The 15,901-nt window shown below is 40.2% G+C and overlaps 1 protein-coding gene across 1 annotated transcript in view; it reads right to left on the bottom strand.

The window, feature by feature from the left end:
* Positions 1-1,375: 1,375 nt before the first annotated feature.
* LOC137873730 (voltage-dependent calcium channel subunit alpha-2/delta-2-like) overlaps positions 1,376-15,901 on the bottom strand; it is a 31,698-nt gene continuing 17,172 nt past the window's right edge. The window contains exons 11-38 of the mRNA XM_068712110.1: positions 15,628-15,789; positions 15,392-15,502; positions 15,226-15,304; positions 13,849-13,898; positions 13,569-13,658; positions 13,397-13,462; positions 13,150-13,224; positions 12,975-13,049; positions 12,726-12,797; positions 12,447-12,518; positions 11,878-11,939; positions 11,643-11,719; positions 11,483-11,543; positions 11,305-11,402; positions 11,082-11,172; positions 10,936-10,998; positions 10,690-10,793; positions 9,806-9,904; positions 9,575-9,666; positions 9,435-9,482; positions 8,836-8,907; positions 8,342-8,494; positions 8,202-8,254; positions 7,961-8,016; positions 7,350-7,473; positions 7,155-7,264; positions 6,967-7,049; positions 1,376-6,592 (exon numbers count right to left, since the gene is read on the bottom strand). Of these exons, the coding sequence (XP_068568211.1) occupies positions 6,497-6,592; positions 6,967-7,049; positions 7,155-7,264; positions 7,350-7,473; positions 7,961-8,016; positions 8,202-8,254; positions 8,342-8,494; positions 8,836-8,907; positions 9,435-9,482; positions 9,575-9,666; positions 9,806-9,904; positions 10,690-10,793; positions 10,936-10,998; positions 11,082-11,172; positions 11,305-11,402; positions 11,483-11,543; positions 11,643-11,719; positions 11,878-11,939; positions 12,447-12,518; positions 12,726-12,797; positions 12,975-13,049; positions 13,150-13,224; positions 13,397-13,462; positions 13,569-13,658; positions 13,849-13,898; positions 15,226-15,304; positions 15,392-15,502; positions 15,628-15,789 (2,394 nt within the window). The 3' untranslated portion in view covers positions 1,376-6,496. The remainder of the gene's footprint in view (positions 6,593-6,966; positions 7,050-7,154; positions 7,265-7,349; positions 7,474-7,960; positions 8,017-8,201; positions 8,255-8,341; positions 8,495-8,835; positions 8,908-9,434; positions 9,483-9,574; positions 9,667-9,805; positions 9,905-10,689; positions 10,794-10,935; positions 10,999-11,081; positions 11,173-11,304; positions 11,403-11,482; positions 11,544-11,642; positions 11,720-11,877; positions 11,940-12,446; positions 12,519-12,725; positions 12,798-12,974; positions 13,050-13,149; positions 13,225-13,396; positions 13,463-13,568; positions 13,659-13,848; positions 13,899-15,225; positions 15,305-15,391; positions 15,503-15,627; positions 15,790-15,901) is intronic.

Below are 15,901 nucleotides of genomic sequence, written 5' to 3'. Positions count from 1 at the left end.
TTAAAAAAAAAATAATTTCAAAGCTATTGATTGCCTCAAATGTTTAAGCAATTTTTAACAATGTAGTGGAACGCGCTACCTTCTGATTATTGTTTTACAACCTCAAAAAGAAAAATGCTTTCTTACGCGTAATGCAGAAACATTTAATGACATTTACAAGGTCAACTGTAGAATAAAAACAAAAATAATTTACACAACAACTGACGTTACAACAGATTCTAGTTCTCTTTGATAAATTGTAATTAAAAACTGTTTTACCCAACAAGAAGTCATGTTCTGCAGCAGACCTCGTCTCTCCTGAAAGCTTCATCTGTTCAGTATCTCTGATGTTTAGTTTATGAGAGAAGAGCCTCTGAGGTCTGCTGGTTATACTTTATATGATGCATTGAAATAACAATGAGCCCAACTGCATTGCCAAACACTGATGGTCTGATATCATGGCTAAATCAGACGGTGTATTTCTCTTTAAGCCACACAACAAGGCACAATGCCTGCTGGATAGAAGATGTCATTAATCCAACCAAGACCATTGAAACCAGCTGGCATGCGGGACTGTGTGGTTAATAAATCAGAAGAGCCAAAACATCCCACAACTCCCATCTCAAGCTTTTTGTGTCTGCGGAAGTATCCAGCGACCTATCATCTTTCAACTGAAGACCTCAGCTTAGTGTTTGATATCTTTACTGACTGACATTATGAGCAAATGCACATGACATTCACACAAGCTGCTCCACTCTTGGATTTCTTTTCTGATCCTCGCCAAGCCTCCCAAATACTCATGTTTTAATCTTTGACAGCTGACACAGTCTTTCAGCATTAGATAATGGAAGAGCTGCTCACTGAAACGGACTAGAGTGATGCGGTTCACTGTCTTGTAAGTGAACACATAAGACTAAAACTACTTCAGCTAAAAGCTGTGATGACAAGAAAAATCTAGGTGCCATACAGTTTTGTATGGCGTCTTTTTTATGACATATATGATATTTTTTATGGCATAGTATACTATTACATTTTTATGACATACTACATTATGACTTTATATATTCCAATTTAAAATGTATTTAGATTAAGATATTTTAATGTAAAGATACAAACTGTTTGGTTGTTAACACCAAAGATTTGATTATGCGACAATTAAATCCAAATCTAAATATATTAGAATAATAATAGCATTCATAGTAGGTGTAATGGTAATAGAAATATGACTGATAATAATGATAACAGTGTGTCAAGCAGAGCCAAGTGCAACCACACGTTTCACGTTAGGGGAAGCCAAACATGTTTCTGAGAGCTGCCATTGGGCTGCGGGCCGCACTTTGAGAAACTATGGTCTTGAAATAGATCAGTGGAGAACAATAAGGAATCAGAGCTGAAGTGAAAAATATCAACAGCATTTAATGACCAAAGATATAAACATTTAAATATCCATTTTTGTAATGTGACTGACAAAATCTTTACAAATTTAACCTTCATCTTCTGCTGACCACTTCGCATTGTCTGTACAAAAATGAGGTGGCATTGGAGACTGGCACAAAGAGAGGAAACTTTCCCGAGTAAACGACGTCAGCAAAAGGAAAAGCAAAATTACAGCAAAAAAACTTTAACATTCTTCTGATTGATACTCAGTAAATAAAAAGGATAAGAACATACTGTATATATTGTATACATACATATATATATACATATATATATATACGTACATACATATATACTGTATATGTTTTTTATGTTTTTGTCTGTTTTGCAATTTTCTTGTAAACTGCTTAGTGAGACCACGCAAGCTTCAAACACATTCAATTCCTTCAATGTTCAAATATTTTCACAATATCCAAATAAATAAACAAATAAAATAATACTTAAATGAATTAAATAAGCAACATCGATTTCATAAACAAAGTGAATTAATAAAAGGGTGTCCCCACACATGCCACTGCCTTGTTTGTATGCTATGACAGCCTTTAAATGCATAAATCATCTCCAGCAGTTGTATGTCACTTTTTTCCCCTAAATAAATGACAAAAGTTTAATCAGGCAGTAAGTTGCTCATAACTTCTCTGTGCTTTTACTTGCTGCAAGAACCTAAATTGCAAACACTTGACAGTTATTGTAGGCTTCACTGAAGTCAAAACGTTCTGCTTCATTCAGTTAACACACAGCAAAGAGCTCTGAGGCCTCCACATCACCCCACACACATCCGCAGAGGGACGCCCTCACTTCTCCCCACAGCAACGGAGAGCTGAATGTGGACAGGAATGTAAAATATCCATCAGACTATGTACACAAATTTGTAAATTGTTCAAAATATCATGCAAATTAATACCGGTAATTCAAAACGAAAACTACAACACTGACCTCAACAGTAGTAATATATTGTAGGCTATAAAGAGTTCCATGAAATGTCTTTCCTTCAGTGTACAACGGTGTTGTTTGAATAATGCACTATAACCTTATTAATACTTAATACTCTTTTGAAAGCAGTGTTTTTTTGCTGAGGTCTCCGAACAGTGTTGAGCTTAAATCTGCTTCTCTCGGTTCCCGCCATGCTCGGGTTCAGCAGAGAAGCACAACAGTAGGTATTACTGTACATAAACATTCACTCGTTTCAGTCAGTAGTAACGGAACATTACATGTTTCCGACAGGCTTAAAATATAGAATATACAGTGTGCGTTATGGGCCAAAAAGTAAGTCGGTGAAAAATGGACGGCGTCTGTGCTTTGATTCAAGGTAGAGCCACAGTGTAGAGACAAACGACACGCAGTAGAAGGGCAGCAGGGTTCGTTCTCGTTGCTTTGGCAAACATCTGTCCACGAGAAGGCAGGAGGGGAGGCCAGTTGCTTGACACACTTCTGTTGTGCTCTTTCACAACGTTGCTGTGCTCCTTTATTAAAATGCTTCATAAGTTCATGAAGAGCATTTTTTTTGTTTTTGTTTTTTGGTTCCCTGACTGAGAAGTCCATTTAGGGCTGAACCATTGCAACCCCTTAAACTTCAAGTGTGTCTTTCGCATGGCCCCTGCAGGATGAACTGTCAACACATCTAAGAGCCAAAGGTTCCTGCCATCCAAAAATGAGTGCAACAAGGCACTGCAGGGTGGAACACCAGGCAGACGGAGAGTAACAACATTTTACAAATATTTTTGACAAAAAAACGTTTTTTTTTTAAAATATCCCCATTAACTCTTTAACCAGATCACATGATCAGAAAACACACAAATAAACACCAGGGACTGATGAATCACTGTGGGGAAAATGTTTTCAGGATTTTTATCATGCATAACTCATCAGAAACAAGATGGCTTTACACTATTATGCTACAAAGACTTCACTAGAATACATTTCAAAATGTGTACATACCAGCAGAATTTGTGCTTTGTACTAATCTTAAATAGAGTCAATTGTGTAGTCAGTTAAAACATGTTAATCCATCTTTTATTTGTGGAGAAACATTTATATTTGCCTAAAAATCTAATACAGCACAATAATTAACAGACTGAATGTGTTTTAACACATGATGCTGTAGCCTAATTTGTAAAATTAAGCACAAAATAGAGAGTTTTAGTGAATACTGGGCTCACTTTTTGAACTTGAAATAAAGGCATACTACTACATCATGGCCTTAATATTACATCTGAACAAAAAGAGTATTCATTCTGACATAAATTAAATAAATTGTACAATCTGAAATTTTTTTTAGTGGCCACACTTCAAACTCAAGTAGTAACATCCCCATACATACAGTACTGGGCTGACGATTCATTGTGAATAAATGACTGAATTTTACAGCTTCATAACTGAGTAAAATCACACATCACTGCTGTGACAAGGTACGCATGATAAAAACTAAAAATATTCGCCGCAGCAAATCATCACTTTCAACGAGACATCGGGGGAATCTCAACAGAGGGTCAAAAAGCCTCACGTACTGATAACACATTGATAACACCGAAAGCTGTTCAGAAGCTACATTCCCCATAAAGAAGCATACATAAGTGCATAAATTCAGGTTTGACAAATAGTGGCGATACAAGATACAAAATGGACAGAGAGCTTCTCATCCATCAAATGAATGATGTTGAATAAAAACATGTCTATCACACACTGACGTCTGCACATGCGTTGTGCTTTTAAGACTACAGAGATAACACTGCATGTAACTTACTTAAAATCTCAATTTGATTATAAATTGACGGCAATGATAATCAGATTATCACGGTTATTATTGCACTAAACCATGCGGTGGTTCGGAGGATTCACTACTACAGTTCTGTAAAACAAAAGTCACTGTTAAAATTTGATAATCTGGAATGTTTTTTGTTCGATTTTACACGCTTTAACAATTCGTATCAACTGGAAGCACTTCAAGATCATACCGTGTATCTCTGGAAGCATTTCAACAAACCTTGACTCAAACAATCCTTGTATGAATGAATCTACTTTGACTTTAAAGTCACAACATCTTGCTGAAGGTCTAACACCGGTATTGTTCCTCATACTGGCTGTTCTCATCTGTGGTCTCATTTGTCAAAGTGCTCTGAGAAAATGTTTTTAGGGAGACAAAAAAAAAATACTTAAAGAGACAGGGCGTAACTGAGACGGCAGAAGGAAATCATTCCGGGTAATGTCATGTATGATAAATTATATCATAAAGTACTGAAAGTCTTGGCAAAAGGTCAGAGTTGGATTGAAAGACACTGAAGTGAATGTGAGGTCAAGGCCCGGATCTACTATCATGTAAAAAAAAAAAAAAAACGCCGACGGTGCATGGAGCTCCTTTATGTGCAAAGATATTTACCAGGACAGGACACGAAGAGTAGAACTGGCAGAGATAATTCATTTTAAATTTCCACAAAGCCAACAAAAGCAGAAGCAGCTGAGCTCAGCAGATTCTGTCAATCTATTTACATTTCCCCGCTGTAGCAGTTAGCTTTATGTGTGGTGTGCACAATCTAAAGTTGCGTAAATGCCTTGGATAGCTTCACCCAGCAGTTGTTTGGAAATTGTAAATCCATACAAACAGATAACTATTGAGGTGGGCCTCATCTAATGAGCCATCCCGAACACACGAATGCTGTTAATCCCACAGCTGAAAAGTTACATAAATATATTCAGATGGTGTTAGAGAGTCACAATAAAAGTTCTAAAAACTCAAAACTACTCTCTCCACAAAGCATTGCCGATGTTGCTTGCACTTTACATAAGTAATGTGTTGCTACTTTAAAAGGTACTCTGTGCAGTTTTTGACCACTAGTAGCGCTAGGGAGCAGTGTTTTTGTAAATGGGTCCACGTTTTTGGTGCTGTTGTGTATATTGTGTGTATATACACAGTCCTGCCAATGGTTCTCACGCTGTTACACTGATCTACAGGTGGCAGTGACGCGCCAAGAAATGTTGCAATACGCCCGGAAAAAATGCAGGGAGGAAGAAGAAGACTGCACACAAGTAAACACGTATGTAAACAAAGCGGTTGCAACATTTTCAAATGATTAATCAAAATGGCAGGAAGTGCATTCAACACATTTGTTAGACCTCAAGAATACACTTTAGGTTTATATATATATATATTTATTGTGGTTAGAAACATTGATTATAGACAGAAAACTTTTGCTTGATAGAAAACTCCACAGAGCACCTTTAATACTTCCAACTCACCTACATATCGTAGAGGGAAATACTGTACTTGTTACTCCACTACATTTATCTGACAGCTGTAATTAGTTTTCATTTTAACATTTTACAAACCTATGCTGAATTTTTTTTTAAAAATAATTGCTATAGATAAAACTACCCAACAGCATATAAAGTAGTGATAATGAGCTCCATCTTGACGAGCTACAACATTACAATGGATGCTTAATACATCGGCAACAATAACCTGATAATATAATGCATGATATGTGGCGACAACGCTGATATTCTGCCATCAAATAAGCATTTTTACTTTAATTGTGTTGCTCATACTTCTCTAGTATCTCTAGTGTCTCTTGTATCTTTAAAGCAACTTCTTTCCACCACTGTGTATTTAGCACAAAGCAACTGAGTTTTAGATCTTTTATCATTTCACAATCAAACCTATAATTGCGATTGACGTCTGCTCCTTGCTGGGTGATCAATTATCGGCCCGTTGAAAGTGCATTTCAGCTGCCTCCCTGACTATTTGGTGGTTGCTTACATGGCTGAGCATGTGTGCAAAAATGTTAAAACATGCTGGTCTTAGTTTAAGTAGCATGCACACTCGGACACATTCTATAATTTGCACTCAAGCAAGCCCTGAAACACCAACAAATGTATAAGCAATAAGGCAATAAACACTAAGAGCTGTTCCGCACGTTTTTTTTTTTTTTTTTCAAAGCACAAAATGCAACTGTGTGCCATTTGTACATCAAAAAAAAAAAAAAAAAAAAATCCTAATTTCGCAGTAGCTGTTTGATCTGACCTTCAGTAGATCCGAGCCTAAACCCAAAGAGATGAAAGATGTCAGTTAGAGCGTTTACGCGTGTCAGAGATGAAAAAGAGGCAGAGTAAGCTGAATGAAGAGAAGGACTCCTATAGAGGACTGCAGTGCACAACCTCGTCCACACTCTGATGTGTTTTCCTGCAACGAGAGCAATAAATACCATTTTTACAAAGCAAATTACTCATCATCTTGTACAATGAATACATGGAATTTGTGCCTCACTTCTAAGTGTTCAACGTGACATTTCTAATAGAGAGAAGTATATTCAAACACATACATTATAGTTTGTAGGAAAATAACTGTAATGCAACGTGCCTCAACTACAGGCAACAGTAACATTTTTGGGGATTTTGCTTTTGTGGAATTACGAGGATAATGTGGCATGAGACACGGTCTCTCCTGATAGACTGTCTCTGTCTTCACTGTGTTGTGTGTTTTTTTTCTTCTGTCCCATTGCACGCTCAGGATGGAGGCCCAAATATTAACGCCGTGTTTATAGTGCGTCTACTTACTAAGGCACTGTAGTCAAAGCAGGATGCCGGGCCTTTACGATATCGCGCGTTGCTCAGTACTTCGCATGGATTCTCCTCCTGAACTGTTTGTTTTTTTTTTTTTTAGTTAAAGGGTGGTAACGGTGAGATTGACGAGATCTCCATCTTCGGCACAAAACTATGAAAGCGAATGAGCATGAAAAGGATACACTCTGTCCGGATCTGTGTCAATCTCTCGATCTCACATGAGCTGCAGGGGAGCGTCTCAGCGACTACGAACAGGAGGTTGGTACTTTCTATCCGCTTAGCGTGGAAAAGCCTGTGGGAGACAGTGATGGACATTTAGCCGACTTCGTACAGTACGTACAGTACAGGGTGTGAGAGCACAAGCGCGTTCTGCTGACCGTGAGCAGTTTCCACAGTCCTGCAGCACGTTGTAGGAGTTGGTGGTGTTTGTGAAGTAGAACTGGCTTTGGATGGTCACACAGCTGCTTTCCCTCGTCTCAAAACCGTCAACCAGGAGATCATCTAGAGCACAACAGTGGAACATTTAATATAAGGTTTATTATATCTTTAAAGGTCATTTTTGTTGGTTTTAATTGATACTAAGATGTTCTAAACAGGAGCAAACTGGTTTAAATTGATTTTTTTTTTTACTCAGATTTTATGCACACGCTCATCTAAATGTTGTTGCCGGATGCCCCGTTTGCAAGAACACACTTCATTGTTCATAAAATCCGCTTTTAATGAGGTCGGCTCAGAACATGTTTACGGTAACAGACGTTTGAGGCAAAAAATAAGGACAAAATGCAAATGAGCTGCTTGTGGGATGTTTGTAGATGTGACTTATTTTCATCTAAATTGTATCATTGTTAACATTAAAACAAAGTAATCGCACAGATTTCCATGTTTTTACCGTGTAAAGTGCCTTTGAATACCTTTTAAAGCGCTATACAAATAAAATGTAACATTATTAAATATTTGCAAGATGTGTGTTTCAGATGCACAAATCCACCTTGGTAGAGCCAGCTGTTGTAGGCGAGTCCATATAGCAGCTGCTGGGTCACAGACCTGGAAAAGTGTTCACATTGCACTTTAAATGCAAAATGCTTTAAATGCAAAATGCAAAAAATACAATCTGTAAACATGTCACAGGTTACTGGTTTCATGTGCAGAAGGTTTGTGCACGGTTAAGAATGCTTTAAAGGACGCCTAGCATGCTCTTGGTGTCGTTTTGCAGTAATCAAAAGTCTCACCATGCCACCGTGGATGTCCACCAGGCCAAGCTGAGGACGTCAGCGATGGAGGGCTACAGGAACATGGCAACAGTGGTAAACAGATGAGAGCCTTCCACCAACTCGCGTCACAAAATGTGCCCGAATCTAAAATCTCTTACCACAAAGACGCCCCTCGGTGCTGCACCGGTATGGCTGCTGCTGACCGGTTCACACGCCGACTGGTAGTGGAAAGACTGACGGCGATGGAAGATGGAGTTGTTGTAGAGCGCGTGCATCAGGTAAGGATCAACATCACCGAAGAAAAGACCGATCTGTGACGGATGAAAGAAGATGAAAAGACAGATACAGAGACGAAAAGAAAGCACATAAGGGAAACAGCGCCACATGGTGGCTAAGAATACACTTTGTTCACGTTTCCCACGTGTTACTTTCTCCTCTCTGTTGTTGTTTCCCTGCAGCGACAAATGAACTGAACTGCTGCAAACCGAAGTTGAAAACAATTTTCAACACAAGCAAACATAGTAAATGGGATGTAAAACACGAAATAAAAATAACACCATTAACAACAGATAGGTTGATTAAAAAAAAAAACTCATTCCCATCTGCTTACGAAACATTTTTTCAGACCTTTAGTTTTGCCTCATTTACATACCTTCTTCCAATGATCTCTTTGATTAGACATAACCAGGAATCCACCATCATCAATGAGATAACAGAGCAGGTCCTACAAACAACACAGCAGAGTTTACATCAAGGTCGACGTTTTGTTTTAACTCTTTACTTTATCGCTGAGCAGCAACAGCACAGACGACCACAATATACAGGTAGATCTTCTGAGAGAAGACGGCAGACGGTAAAAACCTGCAGGCAAGTGTGAAGAAAATTCAATAAATGTATAATATGTCTGATAAATATAAGCTAAAGGCAGAGCATATACATTTTTTCTGCCTCTAAAAAACATTTTTTGCATGAGTCATGTGGTCGTAAATTAAGCATGCCAGACTCCATTGTGAAAACAAGCCGACGTACATTACATTAGGTGATAATATATGCACACTTGCTCCAAGTTTTCCAGTAATTAAATGTCAAAACAGAATAAAACTGCTTGATAAACTGTTCACGAAGTTTCCTCTAAGCGACAGACCAAAGGGTATAAATTTAAGAACACGTTTGTCCTCTAAATAATGCAATTGTGGTCACAGAACCGAGGACAGTATCTGGCTGAAGTTGCAATCTACGAAGGGTTCTTACGTCAGTGTTCACTTCACAGTCCATCTCACAGCTTCTGGATGGTCCACACTGTTTCAACAAAAATGTGCAATGAGTCAATAATGCCACTTTATTTGCACTAAATGCAGTGTAATTAAGCAATTAGCGTCCCAGAGCTGTACCTTGTGCGAGCCCTGTCGACTGTCTGACACGTTGCTGGCCAGGATCTTGAACTTGTCCACCCACGCCTCCAAGTCCAGCTTCACTCCGACCACTGAGGGACAACGATCCACGGGATCGTCACAAGACCGCAAGAAGCAGAGTACAAAACAAGAGGTGGCTGAAACATCTGAAGGCACATGACACAGGATACCACATTTAAGTCTCACACATAGCAGCACTTTTTTTCTTACCTGAAGGTTTGAGCAGTTTGCCTCCTAAATTGACCTCCACAGCCGAACTGACCAGAATTCCCACGGTGCCATTTTCTGCGCCTACAGGGTCGTCCGACGCTGTTCACAAACAAAATGCGGTTTCGAAAAAAACAGACGTGTGGCCATAGTTTTGGCGTCGCACACGTATGAATACTAAACGTATCATTTCACAATTGTGACCCGTCTCAGTTCTCAAAAACTCTTGCGATGACACCTGAGATAGTTTGCCGATTAGACCCGCACATGCTCATCCCAAATCAATCTGTTTAAAATGATCACTCAACATTTACGGGTAACTCATTTGATGAACTCAAGTCTCGTACGTTAAACCCGCATTGGCGATTTTGTTCGGTTTTTTTGACCGGCTGTGAACACAAAATCGACCTGAATTGCATACATAACTATTAAGTAATATGGTGAATTTATTAGATGACAGGTTATTTACACATTCAGCAATTATGGAGCAACAACACAATGCATTTGGAGTCACGTTAGTCCCTCTCTCTCTCTTTCCGCTTTCTTTCGTTCTCCACCGACTCCAAAGAGAAACATCTGACTCTTAAGCGTCTAAATCCTCCGCTATGTTCCCCAGCTAGGGTTGACCTTGTCAGTTGGTCGATTGGTGCTGAGCAGTGCGCGGTGGCTGTCTGTGACCCAACGCGATACTCTCCACAGCAAAGCCCAAAAACAATGAGCTGTAAGATCCCATAAAGCTCTGCAGTGATAAAGGAATCTGATACTTATCTGTGGGTTCATCACTGTGAGTGACCCCTTTCCCACATACGCACAGTCATTTGATCCGCTGCTGTCATAAACATCTTGAATTGTAGCCACATTAAGATGCGTTTTGCGCAGCTACTCACAGGCTCTGGATGGAGCTCTGAACATGTAGCCTTTGTTGTCGAGGCTCCGTCTGTAATAATTTGAATTGAAGGGTTCGGGATCCTCATCCCATAACTCAGCAGCTCTGTACAAACACAACAATAATCATTACCAACGTTTTTTTTGGGGGGGGGGGAAACAGTTTACAGAAATTATATTTGTGAGATTACTATATATTAGATTATTATATATTTATCTGCTTTAGTAAGTGCGTGAATCATACTCACATGTTGGGGAAAACACGTGTTATTCCTCCATCAGTGGACGCAAATACAGCCAGGAAGCCGTACCTGTAACAATGACTTTTTAATCAGCCTGTTCGTTACAAAACTGTGACGCCATCAAAGCAGATCTCAACAACAAGTTGACTCACGAATTCAGGTCCTTGTTCTTCCAAACACGAGAGGCCAGCTGCCCGATAATCCTGGAATCCAAAATCAGGTTGTGGATGAGGCCTTGGTCACCTGAAACGAAACAAAAAAAAGAAGTATATTATATATGTTAAATCATTATATGTATTATGATATGATCTGATCTGTGCATCTGCAGCAGTGGCAAATATTGCTGACTACGTAATGCTACGTTAACGCGCTCACATTCATCAGATTCTGGGGAAATGTCCAGCATGAGCGAGAGGAAGTTCTGCAAAAACTGGGTGTTGTTGTCAGAAAGATGCAGACGTTTGCAGTATTCCCTGTAGAAAGAGAGGACAGACATAGTGGAAACGTTCCCTTCACTAACAGACTGAGGACTATAAAGAGGGATGGTGGTCACCTGGGAGCCAGAAACACGTGTCCTGAGGATTCAAATGAGCTGGGCAGAAGCGACTGCATATCTGTAACGGAGGCAGAGGGTGATGCTAGTTGTGTTCATCTCCTCTTTGTTTTGCATGTGATGAAATAGAATCTTGAAAGCTCTGCCTCTCTGTACTCACACTGGAGCTGCAGCATCACGTCACTCAGGTCCGCCTGGATGAAGTATTCATTGTAGGAGGATAGTACCAGACCGAGACTGCAGGGGGCGGCATCCCAACAAGGGGGGGGGGGGGGGACACGAGAATGAGGAGACGGAGAGAGGAAGGGAGAGGAAATCGGTCATTGCTGCTCAGTCCTCATCAGGCCACAGCCGGCTGGGCGTTATTTGTGATTCGTGACGTTGTAACCGCTCACCTGTAATCTGTGCCGTTGATAGGAGTCCAGGTGTAACTCCTGTACACCTCGTCAATGTATTGCTACAGTAAAGGAGACAATTGAGGACGCTTCAGTCAACCAAAGTAAACAGGTTACAGTTCATCTGTTTTGACTTCAGGTAACTTGTTTGGATGATCGTTTGTAGAATTTTAAGGCCTAATCAAAAGTATAATTCAACACACGATTGGAACACGGTATCCCTCTTTTAATACAGGGGCTAACACCAACATCTAAAATGAACAACCTTAAGTTATGAATGTTTTCTGACACCAATATTTTGTGTAAACACACAACAAAAAGTCCAGGTTTTAATGTTTAATCGGTAGAAAGAACCACTGCTAAATGGACTTTATGTGTTTTTTTCAACAAGATGATGAGTTTTCAGATTAATAGAATACGAAATTGACTCATATTCAATGCATATGGTCAAAAAATCTTACGGGGAAAGAATAATAAATGGGCCTTGTGCTTGTGAACTCTACATGACGGCTACAGTCAGACTCAAACGGTGACGTTTGTGGAGTTATTTAGAAAGGGAATTGACTTGCCTCATCAATCGACTTGACTAGAGTTTTGACCTGCATTTCACCCGGTCGTCCGTCAATCATTTGTCGGCGGATCTAGAAAATGAGAGTACAAAGCGTTTCTTTTTCAGTCACTAACTGAAGGCCTTCAGTTAACTGGTTTGTGCCGATTATCCTGAGGCAGACATTGTTGTTCACTGGACCGGTGAGAACTTTGAACAACAACAACGAACAACAACAAGAAGGAACAGAAAATGCCTGAAACCAGAAAGTTTTCAGTTCCACTTGCCGTGAAGTGCTCACCTCCTCTTTATTGCTGTCCTCCACCTCTGCATCCAGGAAGTCCAGTGTCACAGGCTCAGGGAGGTTCACCGGCTGAGAGGAGTCAAGTGAGAAAAACACATTTAGAACAACATGAAACGTAGAACAGCTTCACCAGCATCCTAATTATCGAAACTATGCATGAGCAACCATTTGAATTTGAAACCTGAAAGTTGGTCCTGTAAGGTCCTCCAACTCACAGTTTTATAAATAATGTTTATTATACACCACCTTTGGCTGAAGGTTAGGGTGAAGGAGAAGATATCCATTAGGATCGATGGCAAATATGTACCCGTTGGCTCCAAGCTGTTCAGAAAATAATAAAAGCAAGGAATAGCAGTCACGTGTCAGTCGGTACGATTGATGAAAAATGTGGCTAATAGTGGTGCTAATGAGATGCACATACATTGTACCGTGGTGTTAGTCGCTTTATCTCGTCGAGATGCACGTCGACCCCCATGACACCTAATATCAGCTGATTCTGATCAGATAAAAACACATACAGCTGGTTTTAGGAAGTATTTGACATTTTGGGAAATATGCTTTTTTTTTATTCTAACAGTGCTACGTTGTGATAATGAAAAGAGAAAGTGGCCATAACCTGTACCACAAAAAAAACACTCAACCTTTCATATAATTACAAGTTTTGTTACCTGTGAGTTTCCATCCATGGTGAGATTAAATACGGGCAGAGTCCCAGTTACCACCATACCAAGACCCTACAGAGTCCCAAAACATATCAATTATTCAGTGTGTATGAGCTGTATGTTTGGTGCATTTGCTTTATTTATTCACATACAGCCAACAAGGTCATAGCGGTCTCACCAAAGCATCCTGATACACATTGGTCCACTGAACCTGCTTGGCATCGCTGCCTGCCAGAACCATGGGGCGCCCCAGCACGTCGAGGTACTCCTGAACCAAACGAAAGAGAGAGACGTGACAAAAAAAACAAAAACAACAACCTACAACATCAAGGCCACAGGGAGAATGGGAGCGCAGACAAATGGAAGGTAGATGTTTCTGCAGAGCGAGTGAGGGCCACAAGGAGATTTTGAAACAGCGAACGGGGATCAGCTGTGTCAGAGGCACGAGACGAACCCACCTGGGTGTTAATCCTTATCGCACAGATGGACCGGATCTCAAAATAGTAACCTGGCAAGTGACAGAGAAAAAAGACAAACAGAGAGAGAGAGAGAGAGAGAGAGAGAGAGAGAGAGAGAGAGAGGAAGAGCATGTGTGAGCGATGCTATCAGAACCCCCCCACACACACACAAGAGTGGTACTTATAAATATTTCAGATTTGACTCGATTTTCACAGATAGAGAGAGAGAGATAGGAGCGAGAGATAGGAATACCACTGAGCTTTAAACTGTATCTACAGAGTAGCAGCTAAAATAACTCAAGCTACAATCTTTAACGATCAATAACGCAGAATGTGTGTTTTAGTTTTGTCATAAATCATAGATTGCATGTGTCTTCTTCTGCTATATGTTGCCTCATTATTTGAAAACAACAACAACAAAAAAAGGTATTCCTCAGATACAACTTGTTCTCCCTCAGTTTGAACAAAACCCCCGAAACTCAAGAGAAAACTCTGCTCCGTGTAAACAAAAGGCAACGCATCCCGGCTGCCATTAAGTCATCGTCCGCGCACGAGCAACAACAAAAAAAAAAAAGCATCCTCACGAACAGGAATTCTCCGAGGGAGATCAGTGTCAGCTCTCGGCCGAGAGCAAAAGTGATCCGCGCAAGCAAGTGACCTCTGCGTGAGCTAAGCGAGCCAACTCTGGTCTGCTCCCAGCTCTCACAGGCAGAGCCCCATTAGCAGGGTCAGTGCACTGCACTATACATTAGGCACAGTGGTTTATTTATTTGTTCCTCAGTCGCAGCATTGATTCATTCATATGCAAGCAGAGAACTCTTTTAAAGGGTGGACAACGTGGGGCTATTATAGGGATGAATTTAGAACGTTATCTGCTCAGCTGATATTCCTTTGATGCTTAACAAATAACCTATAACAATGATCCTGTTTGGACACAGGGCGGAAAGTAACTGCAGAGCAGTTCTTATTCCTATGAAAACATTCTATGGTATGATCTTTTCCTAACATGGTGCATTTTCATTTGTATTTGGTAATTTCATGACTCTACTGCAGTGATTACCTACTAATTAATTAACACAAAAAAAAAACAGTGAAATATGAGGATATGTGTTTTAATCATACCACAATTGCTGAGGAAAATAAACAAGTCAAATAGTAGTATAATATTGGTTTTACGCTGGTCAAACAGAGTGTGTGAAGACTAGTTCGTAAGCATGCAGAGAAGTTTAGATAGTTAGCTATAAGTAATGATTTGACGGGTGATACCAATGAAGGGCTGCGGGGGTATATAAAGACAAAAAAAAGGCCGGGAACCACTGTGATATGAGGAATAACAAAATAAAAAAATCTGTGAATCACACGGAAAATTCAGCTCACCTTTATTGGTGCATGCGATCCACTGCAAAGGTGTAACGTCATAGTTGTGTTGACCCACAGAAAAAGTGAAAACTCGAACCTTCGGGGGAACAAATGGAGAGAAATAGACGAGCTTTCAGAGGGCGGTCAAAGTGAAAGGTGTCTGTCATGGTGAGAAGAAACCAACCGTTTTGTTGGGCCAGTTGTACTGCATGAAGACATCCTGAGCTCTGTCCTCTCCTCCATCGGTAAACAGCATGATTATTTTATTGCAGTTGGCCCGAGGAACATTTGTCTTCTGAAAAGAAACACATTTAAAAGGGAGATAAATGGGAGGGAACAGTCGTCGGTCAATACAGTGAAACTGTGCGGAGACATTAGTATCGACGTAATCCCAGGACGATGTAAATCAATGTGACTCACATTTAACAGCTGGTTGAAGGCAAAATGAAATCCAGACTTGTAGTCAGTGGTGCCTTTAGCCTGCATCTGCTGCACTGCGTCCTTGAAGATCTTTTTGTTGCGCACGTTAGCCTGGACGAGATGTTTGAAGCAGGGAACCACAGCCTCGGCCTTCTCGTTGAACTGAAACACAACGGCAGACACGGTTTGGGCTTTTAGTATGTCAAAGCTGAAGTTAAGGGAACAAGTGAACAAAGACAGAGAGATGTGAAATGAGAGAATGAGTCAGGTGAGC

The sequence above is a fragment of the Cebidichthys violaceus genome, unplaced genomic scaffold (genome assembly GCF_023349555.1).
Source record: "Cebidichthys violaceus isolate CVI_PGR_0920_01 unplaced genomic scaffold, fCebVio1.0.p SCAF_17, whole genome shotgun sequence".
Taxonomy (NCBI): domain Eukaryota; kingdom Metazoa; phylum Chordata; class Actinopteri; order Perciformes; family Stichaeidae; genus Cebidichthys; species Cebidichthys violaceus.
The sequence above is the reverse complement of the archived record's forward strand: the minus strand, read 5'-3'. Positions and strand labels throughout refer to the sequence as shown.